The sequence below is a fragment of the Populus trichocarpa genome, chromosome 13, assembly GCF_000002775.5.
Source record: "Populus trichocarpa isolate Nisqually-1 chromosome 13, P.trichocarpa_v4.1, whole genome shotgun sequence".
NCBI classification, from domain to species: domain Eukaryota; kingdom Viridiplantae; phylum Streptophyta; class Magnoliopsida; order Malpighiales; family Salicaceae; genus Populus; species Populus trichocarpa.
Window position 1 is genome coordinate 8,822,359 of NC_037297.2, and position 25,323 is coordinate 8,847,681.

General features: G+C 33.7%; 1 protein-coding gene across 4 annotated transcripts; it reads left to right on the forward strand.

Annotated features, from left to right (window-relative positions):
• Positions 1-4,832: 4,832 nt before the first annotated feature.
• On the forward strand, positions 4,833-23,217 carry LOC7494401 (protein EXPORTIN 1A). 4 transcript variants are annotated; one of them, XM_024583493.2, is made up of 33 exons: positions 5,146-5,178; positions 5,640-5,756; positions 6,295-6,665; positions 7,272-7,364; positions 7,483-7,554; positions 7,955-8,062; positions 8,162-8,244; positions 9,202-9,340; positions 9,513-9,581; positions 9,664-9,741; positions 9,880-9,942; positions 10,030-10,074; positions 12,251-12,358; positions 12,522-12,623; positions 13,284-13,487; positions 14,055-14,114; positions 14,648-14,758; positions 15,625-15,722; positions 16,067-16,175; positions 16,388-16,453; positions 16,545-16,643; positions 16,732-16,812; positions 17,447-17,536; positions 18,657-18,742; positions 18,861-18,941; positions 19,020-19,202; positions 19,851-19,917; positions 20,900-21,010; positions 21,331-21,438; positions 21,521-21,658; positions 21,733-21,870; positions 21,966-22,070; positions 22,640-23,217. In XM_024583493.2, the coding sequence occupies exons 4-33, from the start codon at positions 7,332-7,334 to the stop codon at positions 22,760-22,762; spliced, it is 2,958 nt and encodes a 985-aa protein (XP_024439261.1). In that variant the 5' UTR covers positions 5,146-5,178; positions 5,640-5,756; positions 6,295-6,665; positions 7,272-7,331; the 3' UTR covers positions 22,763-23,217. The 4 variants fall into 4 exon arrangements, with proteins under 4 accessions (XP_024439258.1, XP_024439259.1, XP_024439261.1 ...); XM_024583490.2 differs by lacking the exon at positions 6,295-6,665 and having other exon boundaries at positions 4,833-5,178; XM_024583491.2 differs by lacking the exon at positions 6,295-6,665 and having other exon boundaries at positions 4,833-5,178; positions 12,522-12,620.
• Positions 23,218-25,323: the final 2,106 nt, after the last annotated feature.

Consider the following 25,323-nt stretch of genomic DNA (forward strand, 5'->3'; position numbering starts at 1 on the left):
ATCGGGTCACGGGTCAGATGGGTTGATCCGGGTCAACCAAAAAAAAAATTCAAATATGCAAGCACCTTGTAACAGGGGTGAGTATTGTCCATAATGAGATTAAAAAGGAAGAAGAATTTACCTCTAGTAAGATGATTAATAGCAGAATTAAGTTTGTCTTGGCTACTGAGAGTGTCTTGAGCTTTAGAGTCAAGATCCTTAATAACAGTGGCCAGCATCGTTGATAAAGCCTTGCTTAATGCATCACTGCGGCTGTTATTGGATTCATATTCAGATTCTTGAGGATTATTTTCATTGGAATCCGAATTTTCACCCGTAGAAACTGATGGGTCCATCTATGATGCCAGTCAGCAAGAGAGACCATTGATGGAGGGGATGCTGTGTGTTGGGGTGGAGGCGTATTACGAGCAATTCTATATGTTCATCTCTGTCTGCAATTAGGTTTTCTCTCTGTTGCAATTAGCAATTATATATGTTCATCTCTGTCTGCAATTAGGTTTTCTCTCTGTTGCAATTCTGTATGTTCATCTTCATTGTTTTGGCCTTTTAAAAGGCCAAAACGATGTCGTTTCACAGGTATGTATATATATAAAAAAAGAGGCCGGGTCAACCGGGTTTTGCCGGGTCAACTCCTAAGCGGGTTTTTGCTTAGACACGGACCGGTCCCAGGCCCGGGTCGGCCGGGTCCCGGGCCGGTCCAGGTTTCAAAACTATGGGTTTAGCCATGTGCACCTCATCTGCAATTTCATCCCTTAGGCCTTCAATGAAAGTGCCAATAAGGGCTGATTGAGGCCACTCAACAACCATGTTGGCCAACCTCTTAAATTCACGTTGATAGTCCCTAAGAGTACTAGTTTGCTTAACTCGGAACAAGGCTTCATCAAAGCACTTATAATAGGATCGAAACGAGTCATGATCTCCCATTCAAATAAGCTCCAAGTAATCTTTAGTCCTTTATTTTTTTTGAACCCGTTTGAGCTATTGCCACCACTGGTTGGCTTCACCTTTTAGGTGAAAAGATGCTAGAGTAACCTTTCGTTCCTTCACAGTCTCTTGAAATTTAAAGTACCGAGAAGCTTTATTAAGCCATTCAGTTGGGTCATCACCAAAATTTTTTGGAAAATCCATCTTGGTGAATCATGAGTGGTTGTGCTAGTGGAACCCTCCCTCTTTAGTGTGCCCTCCTCGAGAAGTAGTGCCTTTCTCACCATAATTCTAGGATGATTTTTCCCAAGAAAGACATAATCCAGATAAAGAGTTAAGGACCTCGATTAATTGGCCCTCCATCCCTTGCATTTGAACTCGTGTCTCCTCTGTCTCAGCTGCTGATCTCATCAAGCCATCATGTACCTCTAGGAATTCAAACTCCAGCCTGTCAAGTCTCTTTTTGTTAATGGCCATAATCTGCTCTGATACCAAATATGATAGAACCCAAAAATTAACTCAAACTAAAATAGTAAATTGCTAAATAACTCTCCAATTTAGGATGGAGATAACACCACGATTACAATCAAATTCTATACCTAAACTACTTCGTCCTAAAGACTTATTTAAAGAAATCAACCAACAACTATCTCCCAAATAATCTTAACTAACCTTTAAACAAACTTAACAATATTTCCCAACCCTGCGCCTAAAGACAAGCATCTGGTTCATGACTTCCTTCCTTTTGAATAGCTCCAGCTCCAACATTAACATCAATCTGACTTGATCTTCCTTGTTTTGTGGTTAACACATTAAGATATCTTGGATTAGGCTTTCTAAGTCTTCGGGATCTATCAATATGTGTTTTGTTTTGTTTTTGTTATGCTTTGGTATTTTTAAACAAATGTTTGCTTTTGAAAATACATTTCCTTTTTCGTAAAGTGAGCAAATTTATGCTAGGTTAATTCAACTCATCGCATGCTCATTAAACGTGAATAACGGCTTTTAAACACATTTTCTCTATAATAATTAGGAATAAATTCAAGCTCAATTAATCATTTACCCTCCTTTTATATCCAAAGCTTGTTATCGTCAAAAGTGAGGATTGAGTCTTTTTTTGGTCCAAATCCAAAATCACTTTTTTTTAGGTTCATTTAGTTTTTACCATGATAATAAACACATGTATTAACTTATACAACATAATATAAAGCATAACTTACAACAAGGTTATTAAAACAAACTTTTAACAACTTACGATAAGTAAAATATTTTAGGGTGATTTTTATATCCTTTTTAATAACAAAATTCTTATCTAGAATCTTTATCAGACCAATTTAGATGTCATGATTATATTAAAAAAAGGTGAGAACTCTTTTATTAATTTTTTACCTGCCTAAATTTCTACTATAACAAGTTAAATTTTAATAATAAATACAAATTAAAAATTGAACAAAAAAAAGAGGATGTATTTAAAGAACTCATTATCAAATACATGTTTATTCAATTTTTCCTTTAAAATATGATTAGTAAATAGTATAATTATAAATCATTTGTAATGCATATTTAAAATTTTTATTTCAATCTTTTAATTTGATTAATCAAACCCCGTAACAAATAATTGATAGTAATATCAATTGTTTTTATCAAATATATTATTGATTTATTAATTAATGATTATTGGTTTTATGTTTGTTAGTGATTATTGGTTTTGTCACCATATTGTTGATTTATTAGTTGATGATTATTTCCTTGTTAATAAGAACTCTAAAACGCGTAGGTTTTTCACTGCAGCAGCAGTTTTTTTTTTGGTTTTGTTTTTTTTTTTGGTTTTGTTTTTTGGTTTTGTTTTTTTTTAACATGTTTTTTTATGGTTTTTTTTTTACCCAAAATTGATTTCTTCTTCTTTTTTGTTTCGTTTTTTTTCTTAATTTTTTTGTTTCAAAATTATCTTTGCTAAATTTTTTTAAATATTGAGCTGGTTGAAAATTTAACTATGTAGTTTTCTTTTTTAAAATATTATGGATTGCTATAATATTCTCATACATTGTTTTCTTTTTTTTAATGATTTCTTTATTCTTTTTTTTTTTTCAAAATGGTCTTTGTAGATTTAATTTTTTTTATATTAAGTTGGTTGAGAATTTAGCTTTGTAGTTTTTTTTTAAAAAAAATTCCCCAATATATTTTTTTAAAAAATTATCTTTATCAAATTTATTTCTTCAATATTGAGCTGGCTGATAATCTAGCTTTGTAGTTTTTCTTTTTTTTTCAAAATTGTCATTTTTTACATATTTTATTATTATTATTATTATTATTTTTTGTCTTTTTCTTTAAAACACTGTAGCTTTTCCCACGTGTTTTTTTCCGCTTTTGTTTCCTTTTTTGTACATTTTTTTTTCATTTCTTTTACCCAAAATTGACTTCTTTGTTTTTTTTAAGATAACCTTTGTCGGTTTTTTTTATATATTAAGTTGGTTGAGAGATTAGCTTTGTAGCTTTTTTTTAAAAAAAACACTATGGATTACTACAGTATTTCCCTTACATGATTTTTGTTTGGCTACAGTGTTTTCCCCACATGTTTTTTTTCAAAAAATTATCTTTGTTAAATTTATTTTTTTCAATATTGAGTTGGTTGAGAATTTAGCTTTAGCTTTAGCTTTCCCCATTTTTTTTTTTCATTTTTTGAAATTTTCCCCACGTTTTTTCATTATAATTATAATAATAATAATTATTATATTGTATTATATTATATAATTGTTTTTTCCTTTTGTTTTTTGTTTTTAATTTTTTTATGAATTTTTTTTTGATTCAGTTTGTTAATGTTAATTTTTTTTTATTTAGTTATCAGATTTTCATGATACGAATCTCGGGTTTGATGGGTTAACCTGATTTGACGAGTTATTTTTTTCATTTAGTTTAGTTTGTTAAAGTTAATTTTCTTTCTATTTAATTATCAGACTTTCATACTTTCATAACACGTATCCTGAGCTTGACGGGTTAACTTGATTTGATGGGTTAACCCGGTTAATTCTAGGTAAACCCGTCATTTTTTTTTCTATTTAGTTATCAAACTTTCATAACGCAAATCCCAGGTTTTACGGGATAACCTAGTTTAAAAGGTTGACCCAATTAATTCAATTTTTTTTCCTTTTCTTCATTAGTTTTTTCCTTCCTGTTAATTTTTGTTCTTTGTTTTTTTTAATTAATCTATTTAATTATCACATTTTTATGACACGACTTTATAGCCAGACCCACATCCAGTATTCTTGGGTCCGGTGTTACAGCCAGACTTACTTAAACTTGGGTCTGGTGTTACAGCCAGACTCACTTAAACTTGGGTCATGCAAGTTTAATTTTATTATTAATATTATAAATATTACTCTTAGGTCAGACGTTGTAGCCAAACCCAAGATTCTTGGGTATAACTTTGCAGAAAAACTCAATATTTTTAAATTTTTATTTTTTTAATATTTTTTATGAAAAAAAAATGACCCGCGGCATCGCGCGGGTATAAAGCTAGTAACATTACAAAAAACGTAAAAATAGTCTTCCTTTGAGCTTTAGGGTTTCTTTTATTACAGTTCTAATCTTTTGTGGTTTTCATAACTTTTCAAATGATTTCATGATTTTTCTTCATTTTCAATACAAACAATATTAAAAAATAACAAATTTTATATTTTATATTTTTAAATATAATGATGTATGCGATATCATTTAAATGTTAACTAAAAGTAGAAGTTTGATCTTATCAAACTACTGTAAGAGGGTTCTATTGAATCAAAATTTAAAATTTTAGGGATTGACAAGCTTTTTTATTAATGAATTAAATGAAAAATTGAGAAAAGGAAAGTTAAATAAAAAAGCTAGAAATTCAAAGTCTATATCTCTCCCCCTCTCTGCTTAAAATTCAAGCAGTCTTTCGCGCATATATAAATATAAATTATCCTCTCTCTCTCTCTCTCTCTCTCTCTCTCTAAACTGTTCGCTCACTACAACGAACATAAAACCCTTCCACTTTCTCTCTCTTTTTTCCCTCTCTAGAAACACCGCCTTCCCGTTTAGTCTCTCTCTTAGGGTTTGCTGGTCGAAGTAGCAGTGGTGGAAGCAGCGAGGGTTTTTGTGCGGGTTTGAAATCCAGTAATAATGGCTTCTTTGGTTATGGCGGCAGAGAAATTTAGGGATTTAAGTCAGGCGATTGATGTTCCTTTACTGGATGCTACTGTAGCTGCCTTCTATGGCACTGGATCCAAAGAAGAGGTCAGGTTTTCTTTATTCCATTTCAAATGCGAAGGCCTATATAACAATTCAACTCTTCTTCAATCCTAGGTTTAGGGTTTAGTAAGAGTGTTTCTACTTAGCTAGTCAGCAATGGACTTTATATATTTTTTTAGGGTTTAAAGCTCTCTTAAGAGGGATTTTGCTATTTATGTTGTATTTGGTACTGCAAAGTGTGAAAATAAACGGACGAAGGAACGGGCGAGCGACCTGCTTAATTATTATTGAATGGAAGTGTATTATATTTTGTTTCAAAGATGGGTTTATTTCCATTTTGAATTTGAAATGCGGTAATAATGATTATTATTGTTGCTCAAATTGTCTATTGCACCGGGGGTTGGTGTTTCTCATTTTTTACTAGACGTCTTCGAATTTGGTTCCTGTTTTTGGTTGTTTTGGTTTTGCTTGCAGAGCTAAATTTCTCCCCTCTCTATTGTCTACAGAGGGTAGCTGCTGACCGTATTTTGCAGGACTTGCAAAACAATCCAGATATGTGGCTCCAAGTGGTGCACATTCTACAAAATACAAAGAACCTCAACACCAAGTTCTTTGCCTTGCAGGTTAGTTGTTATATGATGCATTGAAATTTTGTTTTTTTATTTATTGCTTAGGAGGATATTCTTTTTGTAAATTATGAAGCAAGTCATCATGGCTTCAACTTTGTTGTCTGTTGTTACAGATATTTAAGTCATAATTTGGCATCTAGCTGTAGGCATTACTTGTGAAAGCTCTAGAACACTTTTATATATATTTGTTTAAATCTAGCTGAGACTGTTGCATTCATCTGTTGTGACTAAGCTAGTATTATGGTAGTTGGTGCTTGATGACTTGTTTTCTTTTTATCAGTTTTTGAGATGTTGTAGTAAAGAGCCTAACAGAACTTAGCTCTAATTCTCACTTGTGCAGTACAACCAATCTTTTATCTACCATTGTAGTGATAGAAAATGATGTTTCCAATTTGTATGAAAGAGGCATGTGTGTTTCAATGTGTAGAAGAGAGTCATGTGCCAACTTGAGCTTTTGACCTGAATCCTGTTTTCATTTCTACCATTCCTGCAAAGAAATTGCGCATTGCTTGATTGTTATACATGCTTATAGGAATTGAATAGAAGGTTAATTTAGCCATTTGGATGATGCTGAAAAAGATCTTTCAGAAACATCATGGGGCATAAAGACATCTGCTTTGGTCAAATTACCTCCTCAAGAACTTTCAAGATGGTCTCTCTCTTGTCACTGGTATGATACTCCTGGATATATGCCCAGGTGCTAGTACTATAGATGCACCAAGATCCTGCAAGGACATAGGAGGGCAGCCTCACATACCCTATCAGTGGTTGGATGGACTATGCAGAGTGTAGACACGATAAAATGTTTGTGGATGAGTCTGTATGCCTTCTCAGGGTCGGAATTATGGATGCTCATCCATTGCTTACACATCTAATGATCTACTAAAATAGATATTGTTTGAGGTACGGCTAGAAGCAATGGAAATAAACATAAGAATACCCTTTTCTTTTGGCTTTAGCCTAGGGGATTATTTTCTTGGTTGTGTTAATAAAAGGAACAACCTAATGACTGATGTCTACAAAACATACAGGAAGCTTATAGACCTCAAAGGTGATGTCTGGCATATGTATAGGAAGCCCATTACTCTCAAGGGAAAAGGCACAAATTGATGATGTTTAAAAGGCTCAAGACTGATATTAAATAATGTTTTTTCTTCATCTGCAATAGAAATTAGGGAGAATATATGTCCTTTTGCTTTGACTCTTCTTCTGTATTTTTTCTAAAATAAGTCCATAGCTACCCTTTTCACATGAAAGGGGAGTTCTGTAATTTATGCAATGTAATGCATACATTATGGAGTATTAATTTATTCATTTATTTTTGTTTACTCATATCTTTGAGGTGATGATTTTACAAGAGATTACTGTGTTTTTTCTGTAAGTCTTGTCCAAGATGTGGATTGATGCATTTACTTTTGTGGTATTGGCAATTAACTAGATGATGATTTAGTGCTTTGGAGAACCAAGTGACTGAGCAGCTGTTTTTGGATGTTTTACATTTTTATGTAGGTCCTAGAGGGCGTTATAAAGTATAGATGGAATGCATTGCCTGTTGAACAACGAGATGGAATGAAAAATTACATTTCTGAAGTCATTGTACAGGTATTTACTTCTCAAAGCTGTAGTTTTGGGAATGATTGAGCTTCACTATGTTCTTTCATAACTTGAACTTCTTGTTACCTGTTATTGATAATTTTACCATTTTTTTTCTCTTCAATAGCTTTCAAGTAATGAGGCCTCTTTTCGGATGGAAAGGCTATATGTAAACAAGCTCAATGTTACTTTGGTTCAGGTATGATTAAAACTAAGAATCCATTGATGGTTAGTTTTGGTGATTTTTTGGATATCCTATCTCGTGCCATGCACTATATTATAGCAATTGGAGACACTTATTTGGGATTGCTTTTTATTTATAACTAGTCACTCTAGTGTGGTTTTTCAAGTTTTCATTTAATTCAAGAAATCTTTAATTCTCAGTTATTATTCGGATTAAAATTTTAAGTTTTCTATTTATATTTTTAGCGTTAATTAATGTAAGTTTTGGTTTGGTTTATTTGAACACATTTTATTACCTTATTATAACATGAATAATTTCTGTACTGATAGTTAATGCTAGTTTTGGTTTGTTTTATTCAAACACATGTTATTACCTTATTATAACATGAATAATTTCTGTAACTGATCATATATAGATACTCAAGCATGAGTGGCCTGCTAGATGGCGAAGCTTTATCCCTGATCTTGTTGCTGCAGCAAAAACTAGTGAAACTATTTGTGAGAATTGCATGGTTATATTGAAAGTAAGTCTCTCTCTCTCTCTCTCTCTCTCTCTCTGTACATAAACACATATTTGGATGATACTTTGTTTTGCAATATGTAGCTAATATAAGCTATTGCAGCTTCTTAGTGAAGAAGTTTTTGATTTCTCACGAGGAGAGATGACTCAACAGAAGATCAAAGAGCTTAAACAATCATTAAACAGGTAATTGCTTTGGGCTTTCACTTCTCTAGGTGCTGTAGTGCCATCTATTTCCTTGTGGAGGTTTGAAGTTACAGGATAGTCACACATAAAAACTAGTTGTTTTTGCATGGCTTGTTTTTCAATTTGGATCATCATTTATAAGTTTCTGAAATCCCTCACTTCACAGAACCAAAATCCATGGTGTTTCAAAATGGAAACCATTGTAAAAAAAAATTATAAATAACAATGTCGATCATTCTATGAGACATTATTTCTTTTATGTGAAAAACACTTTAATTAACCATGCATATGATTTGTGTGATATAATGCCAAAGACCGTATAATTGAAATTTTCTACTAAAACAACTCCAACTAAGCACCTTTCTTATGTTTCTTGATCATAATTCCAAGAAAATAAAATACAATGAACACTTTAATATTCTATATGTTTATCCAAATGGAGCTCGTTCTTGTTCACATGTCAGCCCTAAACATAAAGCTCCCCCAAAGCTACTCTATATGTGTTTATTGTGTTTTTGTGTCTGTGCACACGAAGGCAGTTAATATTGGCAGCAGGAGCTGCTGAAATCTACAGGAATTCTAGTTGTTTGATTTTTTTGAGTTTAGTTTCTAACTTAAGTTGGAAATGGTGGGAGTCATCTTGACCTAGTGATAAACACTGAGACAAATATCACTTGTTTTTCATTCGAGTATTTCTTGAAATGCTTTGTTTTCTTGCTCGATTCTTGACAGTTAGCTTATTGGTAAATGGTGTGCCACTATAACTTTGTAATGATTGTTTAGAGTGTGCTGCTTCCCTAGTCTTGGTGTGTGTATTGCTTGGACTTCACTGACAACTTATGTTATATGAAACTGCAGCAATTCTTCTTGACCTCTTCTCTGTTATCATACTGTCCCTTTTTTTGTTATGTATTTGTGCAATTTATTTCACTAAGAGTTGTGTTTGGTTGTTTACAGCGAGTTTCAACTCATCCATGAGCTATGCTTGTATGTCTTGTCAGCTTCCCAAAGAACCGAGCTTATTCGAGCAACATTGTCCACCTTGCATGCTTTTCTTTCTTGGATTCCTTTGGGTTATATTTTTGAATCTCCCTTGGTATGTAATATTGTATGTAAAATCTTCATCAATAGCTTTCAGACAGAAAATTTCATGAAAAGAATAGTTATTACAGAAACAATTGGATTTATAGGTGTCAACTTGCATTAGTTATTCTTGTTCTCATGGTATGTACTTACATCACATGTTGTCTTCCTGCTATGCTTTACAGCTTGAAACACTTCTGAAATTTTTTCCAATGCCATCTTATCGGAACCTTACCCTTCAGTGTTTGACAGAGGTATTGCTGTTAACATTTCAAAAGAAGAATGTTTTCTCTTGGACTGTTAAGTGTTGATTGGTTTATTGTCTGAAATTTTCAGGTTGCGGCTCTTAATTTTGGGGATTTCTATAACATACAGTATGTTAAGATGTATAATTTTTTCATGGTCCAGTTGCAGGTACAATGGGGCATCTTAGTTCAGATATGGGAACTCCAACCCAATTGGGATATGCGTATCAATTTATATAATTGTGATATCTGTTTCTAAGCTGCTTCTGTTTCCTCTTCTTCTTTTTTTTTTAAAATTTTTTTGTAGGCCATTCTTCCACTAACCACTAATATCCCAGAGGCTTATGCAAATGGATCTAGTGAAGAACAAGTCTGTGTTGCTAATAAAATGCAATTTGTTCTCTCAAGGATTAATGTTCGATACTAATTTTCTCTGACTTTTTTGTTGCATGCTTAGGCATTCATTCAGAATCTGGCGCTGTTTTTCACCTCGTTTTATAAGGTAGTATTCATTTCTCAGCAAGTTAATAATTCCTCTTGTAAATTCTTAAGGGCTTAGCCTAAGAAATGCTAATGTGAATATTAGAACAAAGAAAAATTATGGTTTTGTAGTTTTTGTTTTGATTGCTTCTTGACAATAATCACCTTTTGTTCTAAGTAGTTTTAACACTCATATGTTAGATATAATTAGACTCTTAGATGTCAGTAATGGTTAGCAATGTGGTTGTTTTGATTAGAATGGAATCAATGGACAATGAGAGCAGAGGAGGGACCTCTGTTGGGGTGGGTTAAAATTGTAAGAGATGATATGGTTTCTGAACCTCTCACAAAATGTGGCCCAAGATAAGGACATGTTTGACATAGAAATGTGATGCAGGATAGCTTTGAGGGCTGTTCTGGATCTGCATTTCATGGCTGTTTAGGGCTATCAACAGTGGCGTGGAAAGTAATTTTAGGAGAATTTAGGCTGAATCTTTGATGGGTAATTGTTGTAGGGTTGATTAGGTGTGTGTGAGAGGTTGTTTAGGGATTATTGGTAAGTGTTTTAAGGTTAGATTGAAGGGTTTTGTATGCTGGGAATTGTATAAACTATTAGTCACACTAATAGGGTTTCTAGGAGTAGGAGTCACAACTAGAGGACAGAAAAACCTAAGCTTCAGACCTAGGGTTTTTAGGAGTCACTCCTAAGGGAGATTGAGTAACACAATCAAAAGCAAATTGCTGAAATTTTATTCATCAACTGTAGTCAAAATATTGGAAGATTACATGCTTATTTATAGAGTTTTAGCATTCCTAATCTAATAAGGACTTGGGATCCTAAACCTCCAACATAACCAGTCCCGGTGTTGTCAAGAGGTGCCGAGGCGCTCGCCTAGGCGAGGCAAGGCCCCAATGCCTTTATTAGCCTTAGGCATTGGATTTCAATGAGGCGTCGCCTAGGCGGGCGCCTTGTGAGTGGGTGCAAGGCACTAAGGCTAGTGCTTGCTTGAAGCTCGTCCTTTTTTGTTGGATTTTTTAAAAATGATTTATGTTTTGACCTATTTCTCCATTTTTTTTTAAATTTACCACAAGAACAACTTAGGGTTTTTTTTTTTTTGTTTTTGTAAAAAACAAAGATTATGGTAAAAAAATCATTAAAGTGGGAGGCAAACGGACAATGAAGGACACTTAGAAGAGAAACACCAACCACACTTTCTTTTTTCAACAGTGGGAGTCAAAGAACAACACATCTGTACAGTTAATACTTTAATTTTTTCTAAACAAGTGCTATATAGTTTGAGAGATGAGGAGTTTGACTGTAATCATGAAATGGAGAATATGGAGGATTCAAGTGAAGGAGAGGAAAGCATGGATGGAGATGTTTTCGAAGATTAATGAATAATGATGATGATATTTAATTTTGCTTTTAATCTATTTGGTACTTTCTACTTTAAATTATCTTATTTTGTTTCAAGGGTGAAAAATATGACTTTATATGACTGTAATGGTAATTTATATTTTCTTTTGATTTTCTACTGATCTAATCTTAATTGGGAAGATACATATTTTAGATTTATATAATATAATATAATATATATATTTTTAACTTATAGCATATCGCCTTCGTTCATTCGGGCATGCGCCTAGCTCCTCGGGCTTCTTACAAGCTTGGCACCTTTTGCCTTTGACAACACTAACTAGTCCTATTTAGAATAGGAAAACCTAATAACTTTAAGAGAACTAAAATACTAGACCTAGACAATTTTCCAGTAAATCTGGAAATTTACTGAAATAACCTTGTCCAGAAAAAGACAATTTCTGCTTTTGTTGTCCCCATCAAAATGATTCCAATTTGTTTCCAACTGCTGTACTGTTGAATTGAGGAATCTCTGTTATGTTTCATAGAACAAGACAAAAAGATGACTTAAATGTGCTATCATTCAGAAAAAAAAAACAGCTTAATCTCATATGTGAGCTCATTGCTTGTTGATGGAATATTTTGAACTTGACTGTTGATGACTGCAATTTTGGGTCATGATGAGTTTGCAAAGTAGATCCATATGGTAGAATTTGTGTGCTTAGCTTGAGATATTTTTGCTTTCTCTGTATTTTGCATCAAGGCCTCTAGGCATTGTCTCAAGATTGCATGTATATCCTGTTAAAGAGATGAAATTACAGATGCCTTCATCTCTTTGCAGTCTCATATTCAAGTGCTGGAGTCTACGCAGGAGAACATAACTGCTCTGCTAATGGGTCTCGAGTATCTAATTAACATCTGTTATGTTGATGACACAGAGGTTTTTAAGGTGAAGTTATTTTCCTTCTCTTGCTCTCGTTCATCTTTCTCGATGTGTATGTGTGGGTGCACACGTGTACTGGTGTTGTAGTATGCATGTCTGTATATGTGAATTATTATGTAATTCCAAGTCTGATAATATGACTAGTCTTGCTGCCTTGCACGCTTTATAGGTTTGCTTGGACTATTGGAACTCCTTGGTTTTGGAGCTTTTCGAGGCACGCCATAATTTGGACAACCCTGCAGTGGCTGTAAACATGATGGGACTGCAGGTAGAATGTATTTATTACCAGATGGTGGTTGGCAAGTGGAGTAATGTGGTGTTCAGCTATTGTGTCATTCTGCTCATTGTGGTTCTCCTTTTACTAATTCTGACTTCTGTTTTTCGTTGCCTTACAATAACACATACCATTATCCCTTTGCATCTCTTGTGAAATACACCATATTTCAGACAACCCTGAAGTAGCTGTAAATTTTCTAGGAGTCTCTTTAATGGATCGATTTTTATATAGATAGTATTGTCATGTTTTATTGATGTTTTTTTTTTTCTTGTTTGTTGTGGAGGATATCCATTACTATGTATTTCTTCTCCTCCCTTTTTCAAAATGCCTTTTCCCATGTGGGATACTATCTTATCCCACATATTTTTCAGTAAAAAAATGTGGGTAAATATCCAATAAGAAGTGTGACAATATTTTAGATGTTTGAAAATTTTCTTGTGTATTTTGTTCGATGTCTTGCACTCTGCTCATATTTTTAGACAATCTTATCTGCTTCATGTAGTTCATTGTTTTCTCATTTTACATATATAATGTGCAGATATTAGAAATTCTTGCATTTTCATCATTATGAATCGGTTACAAGTTTCTTGTTTAACACTTCCATTCTTCCATGGAGATTACTGATTCTAGACTATCAATTCTCGGAATCTGCAGATGCCTTTGCTACATGGCATGGTTGATGGTTTAGGGTCACAAATTCTGCAGAGGAGGCAGCTTTATGCTACTCCAATGTCCAAGTTGCGAATGCTTATGATCTGTCGTATGGCTAAACCTGAGGAGGTTTTGATAGTTGAAGATGAAAATGGTAATATTGTTCGTGAAACCATGAAGGATAATGATGTTCTTGTTCAATATAAGGTGATATATCGTTACTTGGCTGGTGCATTTATGTAATCATTTCTTATTGGCCTTTGAATATGGACATGGAGCATTTTTTTGAAATCAATTAGTGTATTTAGGGCCTTGTGCTAGCTCAAATAGAGTGTTGATTAAAGTGTGTACCGGTGATTATTTTGAAATTTTGAAAAATGAAACTTTTATGTCCGTGATTGAACTGTGGATAATCAAGATATAGACTTGAGGTGCATAGGGCATGATTTGTGGGTGCAGCTTCATTTTACATGCTGAAAAAGATCGGTTTATATATAATGTGCATAATTTGCCGTGGTACTGTAAATTTTTTTAATACAAGATTTCAAAACATTTAACATTTGGTTGTTAGTTTTAATGCTTGCTTTAACAGTGTCCAAGGCTAGGCCTATTCTGTTAATGGGCAGGATGTCAAATTTCAAACTGCTTTTCAGTATCAGTATGTTTTTGTTGTGGAGATCTTATGTTTTAGTAGATATGCATTGGCCTTAATTCTCTGTTTTCGACTATTTTTTGACACCAGTTTCTAAGGTTAATCAAAATGCAATTATGCAGATTATGAGGGAAACACTAATCTATTTGTCACATCTTGATCACGAGGATACTGAAAAGCAGGTAAGAGCTTGTCACTGAACTCATTGACTCTGGAATTTATCTTAGGAATACTGTCACATCTTTCAGCTATTTTCTTTTTAGTTTAAAGCTTTAGATTCATAATGTGTGATTAATAAATGAATTAATTCGTTTAGCTTTCTTTAGAGCTCTGATCTGCTCCAGTATTCCTACTATGTATAACGGTTAGCCTTTTCAAGAACTTTGCTTTGTGAAAAGACAACTTTCTTTGTAATTTTTTTCTTTTCTGCCTTGGGTTTCCTTTTGTTGTGTTACCGATTTGTTGCATGCTTTCACAGTTGTAATATCTTCCTTGCTTCAGCTTGTTTACTTCTTAACCTCTCTTTTGTGAAGTACATCAAGATATTCAGATGAAAAAACGAGTATAGTGAATATAGTACATTTAAGGTATCAGATGAGAGAACAAGCATATCTTTAGTGAATGTATATTGGTTTTTTATTTGCTTCTCTTCTATACGATGAAGTGTGGTATCTTAATATAGATGTTGCTGTCTTCCCTTTTTGGTGCCACATAGATGCTGAAGAAATTAAGTAAACAACTGAGTGGTGAAGATTGGAATTGGAACAATTTGAATACTTTATGCTGGGCAATTGGATCCATATCTGGTTCCATGATGGAAGAACAGGTAACTGCCTTTTCTGGATCAATGGAGGCTTAGTTTTTTGAAATATCCTTACTGGAAATAGGAAAGTTTATCAATTAACACTCGGATCTTTTTGTAGTTGCATAATGCCTTCAAGACACTTAAGTTTTTGTATGAAATTTTGTAGCGTGTACAAATGGAAATTTTTTGAAGCATGAGGACACATTGTTTTTAACCTGGACCTAATATAGAAGTGATGGAATTCTAGTTTCTTATTTGCTTATAACTCCTTGATGATGATATACCAGTGAAATGTCCGTGAATTTTGTTCTCATGATTCAAAAGAAAAAATTGTGTTCTCATTGTCTTGCCATATTATAGGATCCTTCATTATAAATCATTCCATGACCTCTTAATTTCTTCCATGGATACTAATTGTTTGTTGTTCATTGCCTAATGTTTTGGGATCTCATATATATGAAAGAGTGTGTTCCATGCCCATATACTAAACGGTTGCAATTTATGTCAACACTTGTTAGCATGTCACATCACCTGTTCTAATTTTTGGTTTAGTACTAGCAAGCTTGCTGGTGATTGTTTTTTTGCTTTTCTAAGATTGTAGTTTCATCCTGGTTGTCAAATCTTTTTAATCTCTGCTCTGTTTTTTGCAACTGTTTCATACCTTTTCTCCCTGTTGCCACTTCCTGTTTGATATTATTTTTGGTTTAGTACCAAACAATTCAATGACAATCGGTCGAGCACAATCCTTTAATGATGTATTGTTATATAACCCATCCATTTCAGATTTTGAAGATTTCTTAATTGGCTAATGCTTACTTGTTTGTTGCAATGATCATATGTTCTTCAATAATGCATTGACACTTTTGACCATCTTTGTTCTGTTGCAGGAAAACAGATTTCTAGTGATGGTCATTCGTGATCTACTGAATTTATGTGAAATCACGAAAGGGAAAGATAACAAGGCTGTTATTGCAAGTAACATCATGTAAGAATTTATGATTGCAGAAGGTGTTCGAGAGCTTCTTTTGTGGAGTTATACGTCTTCAATTCTTTTTGTACCTCATAGTTATCACCAATTTGGGGTTACCACTTTCCGATGTTTCTCCAGCACACAATTTTTTTTAAAAAAGAAAAAAATAGGGAGAGAGACAGGTAGAACTTTTCTACGGACTGTATTTCAATTTGACTACACGCTTGTTCCTTGACAAGGGTTGTACCCACTGAGATTGGTAGCTGTAGAAGCATAAAGTAAATTTGTCAGGGATGTGGTTGTATAAGTACACAAATTTCATATCTGTTTGTTTTCAAACTTACTGGCTCTGATTGCAGGTATGTTGTTGGTCAGTACCCAAGATTTCTCAGAGCTCACTGGAAGTTCTTGAAAACTGTTGTCAATAAATTGTTTGAATTTATGCATGAAACTCATCCTGGAGTGCAGGTGATTTTGTTTTCTCTATAATCTATATACTATTGTCTAGACAGGCTGCATATACTGTAGACTATCTTATCATTTTTGTGTCACATGTATCAGTGTTACATAAACCCCTTTGAGTGATTGGAGGACTAGCAATTATGTGTTATAGTGTGGTGTTGCATTTGTTATATTTTCTTGTATAGCTTCACTGCAACTTGCATCTCGAAATTTTCCAGGACATGGCTTGTGACACATTCTTGAAAATTGTACAGAAATGCAAGCGGAAATTTGTTATTGTACAGGTGACTTCTATTTTTGCACTGGCACTTTGCCTTTGGGTTGTAATTGCAATGCATAAAAAATTCATTGATAAGCTGCTTCTCTGGTTTTCAGGTTGGAGAAAGTGAGCCGTTTGTATCTGAACTTCTAGCAGGCCTACCAACAACTGTTGCTGATCTTGAGCCACATCAGATTCATACATTTTATGAATCTGTATGCATCTATATGTTTTGAGGACTAACATATTGACACTACAAATGTGTGAAGTTTGTGACCTTTGCTTTTGTTTTTTTTTCACCAGGTTGGCCATATGATTCAAGCAGAATCTGATCCACAGAAGAGAGATGAATACCTGCAGAGGTTGATGGATCTTCCTAACCAGGTTTGTTTGAGATCCCCCCCCCCCCCCTCAATTCTGTGAAAGAAATCTACACAGGATAAAAATAGCTCAAGGTATAATTTTATATAGAAAAAAAGGTCTCAAGGTTTTTCTATATTTTCACAATGTAACAAATAATGATGGGCCCTATATATACATTAATGAACCCCTCACTAAAATATGAAAGTTCCTTGTTCAGTTACAATCCAACTTTTTTTCCTGTGTTTACTTAGTTTGACTGCAATTCTTTTCCATTTAAAATCTTGCCACAAAAATCTCCAAACAAATCCAAGCTAGTATTTGACAAACATTTAAATAATCAAATTAAATTAAATTGGCATATGATTTTTTCGAAGATCAATTACCATCTGACAGTTTGAAAGCTGCTCCCTTTTTTATGAGAAATCATTATGTTCGATTTGTAAGTATTTTGAAGTGATGGTTTTTGTTGGAGAATAGATTCCTTTACCAGACATATTTTAGGACCGAACAAAATGGATGCCTGGAAACTGTCAGATAGGAGTATTGCTTCAGTTTACTTGCCAACCGTGAGAGCTATTCAGGATCAGTTTCATTTTAGTATTTTTATTCTTGTTTATAAGAGCTAAGAGGCTAATAAGATTGCATTGTTTTCCAGAAATGGGCTGAAATTATCGGGCAGGCACGTCAAAGTGTAGATTTTCTGAAGGATCAAGATGTGATCAGAACTGTCCTTAATATAATGCAGGTATGGCTTTTTTTTTTATTCACTATGAGGATCCAAATCGTGTTTGTAAGGGATTTGACAAAGGATATTGTTTTAAATGACCTTGATGATTCTCCTTTAGTCATAGTTTGGTAACTTGATGTACTTGCAATTACCTTCTCAATGTAGGCTTTTACTACCCATTGTTTTAAAACAAGGTTGAAATTTAGGGATGGGTCAGGTCAAATTGGGGTGGGTTTTTTATGTACTTGCCCTCGACATGGTGTGCCCATAATCATCACCCACCCTCGATGTACATTTGGTCATTTTGGGTGAATGACTTTATATAATTAGCATAGTTATAAAACCCAAACCAGCTTGACAAGTTGACCTGGGACTTGGCCAACCCGGGGCCTAAACTAGTCCAGGTTGAAGAAAAAATAGAAGGAAAAAACCAGCTGATCTAGTCAAAAACCCAGGTTGACCCCTGACATAGTCAAAACCAGGCCTTCAACCTGTTTTTTTTTAAAAAAGAATTTTTTTGGTCAAAACAACATTGTTTTAATCCTTTTGTTTTTGAGGTTGACCCTGGGTTGGGTTTAATAATTATGATAATTAGTTGTATGCCGACTGGATACCTGACTTTGATTTTTTTAATTCTTAATGTACATTTTTCACTCTTGAAATTTTATTTAACACTACCAAATCACATCTTTATAAATTAGTCTGAAAAATCTTACATGCTCATTTTTTCGAAGTCACATTTAAATATTAACAGTAGATGTGATTTAAAAATACATAATTATGTCATTAAACATCACCAATGATCTATATTAATTAGTATGGTCATATGGATATATGAATCATGGAAGATCTCTTTTGTCTTGAGAAATCATGTATATGATAAGAAGATATCACATATCATGCCTAGGTGAAACTGGGTTGGGTTTTCACTTGGCTTTTTTGGCTCTGGTCAAACTTGTTAAAAACCCAACCTAACCAGGTAAACTTGTGACACCAAATACCTAGTGGGTTGGGTGAAATTGCCATCCCTAGGTTAATTTTCTACTGTCTTAAATGATCTTGTTAGGTGTCTCACTTGTTAATTTTATTGCTATGTCATGATCTAATGCCATCGACTCAACTCATTGTTGGTTTGCAGACCAATACAAGTGTTGCAAGTGCCCTTGGGACATACTTTTTATCCCAAATTTCTCTAATCTTTTTGGACATGCTTAACGTATACAGGTGTGCTTTTCACTGTTTTCTTTAATGCTATTTTAGAAACAGCTTTGAGCTTGCCAGAGATATTTTGCTTGCTCTTATTAGCTAATACATTTCTCTTGATTTCAAATTTTATTGGCAGAATGTATAGTGAGCTTATATCAAGCAGTATTGCAGAAGGAGGGCCTTATGCATCTAAAACATCTTATGTGAAACTTTTGCGGTGAGTCATCGTTTGGGTTTTGTTTCAGATGTAATGGACATTTAAAATTTATTTGGTTTTTAATGTGCTACCAAACAGATCTGTTAAGAGGGAGACACTTAAGCTCATTGAGACATTTTTGGACAAGGCCGAAGACCAGACACAAATTGGGAAGCAGTTCGTGCCCCCAATGATGGATCCTGTTCTTGGTGATTATGCTAGGAATTTGCCTGATGCTAGAGAATCAGAAGTTTTGTCACTTTTTGCAACAATTATAAACAAGTATGTTGCACTTTCTTAGTATTCTTTGCTTGGAATGTAATGATTTGGTGTAAGATCAGATCAGTAGTTCTTGAATCTACTATTATTTAGTGTTTACATCTGAACATTCTGCTCCTTGTAGCACGATAGATTTTATTCATCTTCAAGAGAATTTTCTTACTGCTAGCTCCTGTGGTTCTTGTTAATTTAATTGGATGAGTAGATGGGTTGAAAGATAGTGTGAGGGTTGGACTAATTAATATCAACTTAACTAAATGTTGATCTCAAACATCTAGTCGGTAGTGTCATTGGTGGAAGGTGACAGTTAGATTCTCTATTTGTGAAATTGCAAATGAACATGCATTTATACTTGACCAAATGGATAGAGTAAGAGTTGCCTTTGTTGCAGACTTGCATCTGTGTTATATGCTGTTAAACATCGCTGCTCTTTAAGGCATTGCTAGTTTTATATTTTTTACTTATGAGTCTGAGCCAACCCCAACTAATTTGGGATTGAGGCTTTGCTGCTGCTGCATCAGTCTTAGATCTTCACACTCTCTGCTGTGCTGGCAGCCTGGAGGCAATATAGACCACTGCAAAATGCTCTGTTCCCTGTTAGTTTCTTGCTGTCAGATATTTCTTTTTGATGTTTTCCTTTTCTGGACAAAGGTACAAAGCTGCAATGATAGAAGATGTACCTAGAATATTTGAAGCTGTTTTCCAGTGTACGTTGGAGGTAAGTACGAGGACTGTAAATCTTTGTGCTTGTTTATGTGGCTTCTATATGTTGAAATTTTCTGTCAATGCATCATCTTTCATTTCATTACATCTTGCAAAAGCAGTTGAGGACTGATTTTCTGCAACTCTATCTTAATGTTTAAAAGGAATTTGTGAAATGGACAGAAATAATGTAGTTGATGGAACAATGAAACCGGTAGACTATTGTGTGTGCATGGAATGCAAAATTCCAGAGTGTTCGCTTATTGTGTTTCAATAGTTGTTTAAAAGCATCCAAAACTAATAGATCCTTGTATAGTATCAGTCTATCCAACAATTTTCTCTTCTATTTATGATTTGCTCTTTTAGCTTCCTTATGCACTAGGAAATCTTTTCCTTATTAGCCTTCCGATCTGAGCTCCTATCTCTCTTTCGGAGAATAACCAATCCTGTCCATCACTCATTGAGTGGCTACATCGTGGTGAAGCTCATTCCCCGGAGAATCATACATGTTCTGAATCAATCCCCTTCCCAAATGTAAGAGCATCGATTCAATAAGGTTGTATATATATATATCCATTGGAAAGTCAGTAGAGCAACATTACATCGATCTTTGGTTAGGAGTTCAGACCCTGTCATTGTATAATCCACTTGCAGTTTGTGGCAAAATTCTCACATGATGCTTTTTTTTTCTGTTTTTTTCTTTTTGGAGATTAGTTATGCCTGCGCTAGGCTTATATCTTAGGAGGATGCCATGCTATCATCAAATATTGCTTATAGGAATGCTATCTTGCACATCTTAGCACTTCTGCACAAAATATCTCCCACTCTTGATATCTGGCCAGAAAAGGTGCATTGGTTCATGTTGGTGTTAAATATTGCATAGCATAGCATATGCCATTGAAGATCAATATATATGAGCGTATAAGATCAAGGCTGAATTTTTTTTTTAACTGTGTATTAGAAGTTGTGCAGCTGAGATGAGTAGTTCTGTGCTGCAGATGATAACCAAAAATTTTGAAGATTATCCAGAACATCGCCTTAAGTTCTTCTCATTACTCCGTGCCATTGCTACACATTGTTTCCCTGCCTTGATTCGTTTGTCAAGTGAGGTTTGTGTTTGAAGTTATTTTGTTCTATCAATCCTAATGTGTTGCTCAGTTCTACTTGCAATGATTCATTAGATTGGTTTTGCTATGTGATCTTAGAAGAGTACAGTTTTCTTTGATTAAAATACGTTAGAAAAGTGGAAAAAATTGAAGGAATGGACCGCTAAGTTCGATTATATTAGTCAGAAAAGGCTAAGCTTGAGGAGCAACCTTTTTACACCTTGGGATAAATGCTATTTTTTAAAAATATTATTATTTTTAAATTGTCAATTATAAAGCTTCCATTGAATCGAAATCTTTTGTTTCATGTTATTCAATATCAGCAACTGAAGTTAGTGATGGATTCAATCATATGGGCATTCCGTCATACAGAGAGGAACATAGCTGAGACTGGTCTAAACCTATTGGTGGAGATGCTGAAGAACTTTCAGGTGCATTTCCCCCCTGCATTCTTGTTCTATCAATATCATGCTGTGTGGGATGCTTTGTTTACTCTTCTGTGTAATTTGACAGGCTTCAGAGTTCTGTAATCAGTTCTACAGGTCATACTTTTTGACAATTGAGCAGGAAATATTTGCTGTCTTGACAGATACATTTCACAAACCTGGTTTTAAGTTGCATGTCTTGGTGCTGCAACACTTGTTTTGCTTGGTATGTGCCTTGCTCTTATCTTTTCCTAGTTTTAGGCATGACCAACTATGGTTAATGAGGATGCCACCTTTCAGGTCGAGAGTGGTGCTTTGACAGAGCCTCTGTGGGATGCTGCAACAATCTCTTATTCATACCCAAATAATGCAATGTTTGTTCGTGAGTATACCATTAAACTTCTGGGTACATCATTCCCAAACATGACTGCATCAGAGGTGAGATCATTTATTTATATTTTTTTCTGTTACTTTATTATGGTCTTTATTCCAAAGCAATCCATTGGATATCACTAATATGAAGACACTTTCAGGTCACTCAATTTGTTAATGGACTATTTGAGTCAAGAAACGACCTGTCTGCATTTAAGAATCACATCCGAGACTTTCTCGTGCAATCAAAGGAATTCTCCGCTCAGGTAACTCTTTGAATTGCCAACCATTTACTTAAACTGTCTCCTTTCTTCCTCGTTCCCACAAATTAGTGAATGGTATAAAAGATGTTAAATACTTGTGGGCACACAAGTGAAGGTCACACTTGTCTTTTACAGACCTTCTGGACGTCCACAATTATATGGTTTTTAGGGGTGGCAAAAGCTAATGGGTTGGATAAGGGTTATCCATAGAATCCCTTTTTTTTTTTTAAGAAAAAAGGAACTTTTTGCAGACATCCATCCTAGTTTCTGAGATTTGTTTTAGTTCCAAAATAAAATGTTTTTCTCATAAATTAATCCTTTGGTAGTTTTTTTCCTTCTACCTGCTTCATAGTAAATACACTTTCGTCCTTGAATGAAAATGATAATATTATTATTATTATTTTGCAATTAAAGTCCCTACAAGTCAAATAATAAAATGGGTGAAAAATAGTTTAAACAATTTAGTTAAAAAATAAATGGGTAATGGGTAAAAACATTACCCATCCCCATCAATTTCTCACCACTATGGTTGAGATAGCAAGTGCAATCTGAATGCTTGGTTGTTTGTACAGGATAATAAAGATCTCTACGCTGAAGAGGCTGCTGCTCAGAGGGAAAGAGAGCGACAAAGAATGCTTTCCATTCCAGGGCTTATTGCCCCTAATGAAATACAAGATGAGATGTTAGATTCATAGAAAGCATTTTTTGCAGCAAAAGCTAACTTTATGAAATATAACTCAGGGAGTTGCTGTGGGCATCGGATATGAGCAGATGCAACATTTTCCCCTTGATTCCCCAAAGTTTTCTTGTTTCGAACCAGTTAGATCATGAAGGTGGCTTGTTGTGGGGGTTAGGCTGCTGGCTTTACTGCCTTTACTGGTTGGGCTAGGTTTAGAGTATTTAGGGGTTGATGTAGGATCATTTGTACGGTTTGTTGGATCCAGCTTAAGACTGTATTCACATGGACGGATGGGATCAAACTGTTTAAATGACACATTTTGCATTGTTGATTGATTCATCGTAGTGCATACTAATGTTGGCGAGTTGTGCAGGAATTGTTTCCTTTCGAATGCTGTTCTCTAGTTTAGCGGTTTTTATTTGGTTGTTTAGTTCAGTACCTAGTCAAATATATTATGATTTTGTTTTAAAATATGGCTTCTTATTTACTCGATTTCCATATGCAAAATGTCGTGATAACTTGACGTTAAACATTTCATACTTTAGAAACACTATAACTTAACATATCATACTTCATGTCGTGAAATTTAGACCTTTTTCATACTAAAGAACATAACAGACATGATAGCTTTATCTTTCTCTCAAAACCAACATGAGAGCTTTTATCTCTTTGAAAACCTACTAATCACTTGTTTTTTTTGCCATTAAAATATTCAAAAATTAAACCTATCTTAATCTCCAAGCATTTTATAACATTTTTCTCTTCAAAATTTCCCTTTGCCATCGTTGCCACATTTGCTGCTATCGTTTTAGGTTTTTTTTTTTTTTTTCTAGTCCTACAAGCAAGGAAAACATACTATATTGCTATGAATTTGTGTTCAGTTTAGTTGAATTGAAATCATTGTTTAGGGTTTATGTAGAATTTAGAGTTTGTTGAATTAGTAATAAATTAGCTATGAATAACATCAATTAGGGTTGATTTGATATAGTTGAACATGAAAATAAGTTAAATTAATTACAAATAAATTATTTCAATTAATTATGTGTTGCGTTGAATTTTAGATATGTTGTTGAATTAGGGGTTTTAAATTGTTGATTTTCGTTAATAATATTATCAACTATACTTGATGATTTCATGCAATAGAGAATGAATGCAATAGAATTATAATGAATTACATGTTGTATTGAATTGTGGATAAGTTGTCAAATTTGGTATTTTCTTTGAATTATTTTAATTTGCTATGAATTTGGGTTTGATTTAATGCAATTGAGTATGAAAATATCAATTAGATTTGATATCAGGAATTATGTTTAATTTTGGTCAAGTATGTTTTTGCATTAAATTTTAGAAATTTGATTGAATTTGCTATGAATTTTGCCAATTAGGGTTGAGGTAATGTAATTTAACTAAAATTACAACCAATTGATGATAATCCAATTTGTTTATTTTTATTTTTATAAAATATCTTATAACATATTTATACTATATCATAATGGTGGCATTATTATTCATGCTATGAACAATAGTATCACATATAATGGCATGAACAATTTATTGTTAAATGGTAATTTAGGCATGTCATTTGAGGAAATAAAAGAAACTATTTGTCATGAACTTAGGTGGAATTACAATGATATTGATGTTGAAATAACTTGAAGGTGTCAAACTAGTGAATATCAATATTATCTTGTACTAATTGTATATGATGACAGTTTTAAGACAATGATTGATTCTTTCATCCAAAATGGATTGAATATGATGGTATTGTATGTGAGTAGTTGCCCTAAATCTTTGTGTGTCCTAACTTCTGGTCGAATATGTATAAGTGCCTCATAATCTGTCGATTCTTCAAAGTCAGTTAGTAAAATGAAAAAAAAGTTATTGTTAGATGATTGCTATAAAGAATTGATGATACTATATTTGACAATCTATTTGTTAATCTACATAGATTTGACTATTATGAGCCTAGCGACAATATGATGATACGTTAAACCCAAATATAATAGTAAATGTTGATAATTGGGTTGATGATGCAATAATACCTCCTATTCTTGAATTTGAAGATGCTTTTGGGTCTACTTTTGTTGTTTCTCATGACTGGGCATTTAGTAATAGGTGTTTGCTAGGAGGCTCTGATTCGGAGGTTGGATAAACATTCATTAGTAAAAATGAATTGGTTAATGTAGTTAAACAGTAGTAAATTGCACATTCGGTTAAATACTGAGTCCAACGATCGAACTCAACATTTGTTTAATTACAATGTGTGCAAGCACCTAAATGTAATGGTATTTGCGTAGGGAATATCATAAAAGGTCGGATTCATTTAAGATAAAAAAGTTAAAAGTGCTAGACATATATACCTTGACCTTTATCCAAAAAGACCATCATCAACTCAATGCAAAATTTATTTTTAATGCTATATTAACCCTTGTGATGAATAATCTTTCAATGACGGTTGCAAGCATACAAGATGAAATAAAACTTCATTACAAGTACAAAATATCATATGATAAAGCATGGGTTGAAACATAAAAGGTGCTTGAGCATCTTTTGAAAAATTGCCAAGATTGTTGTTGG

Excerpts from the sequence above, each read along its gene's own strand:
- LOC7494401 (XM_024583490.2), top strand. The coding sequence starts at position 5,065 with ATGGCTTCTTTGGTTATGGCGGCAGAGAAATTTAGGGATTTAAGTCAG. Across the intron at positions 9,582-9,663 it reads CCCTTCAGTGTTTGACAGAG|GTTGCGGCTCTTAATTTTGG; the intron begins GTATTGCTGTTA and ends TGAAATTTTCAG. Across the intron at positions 17,537-18,656 it reads CTGTCCTTAATATAATGCAG|ACCAATACAAGTGTTGCAAG; the intron begins GTATGGCTTTTT and ends GTTGGTTTGCAG.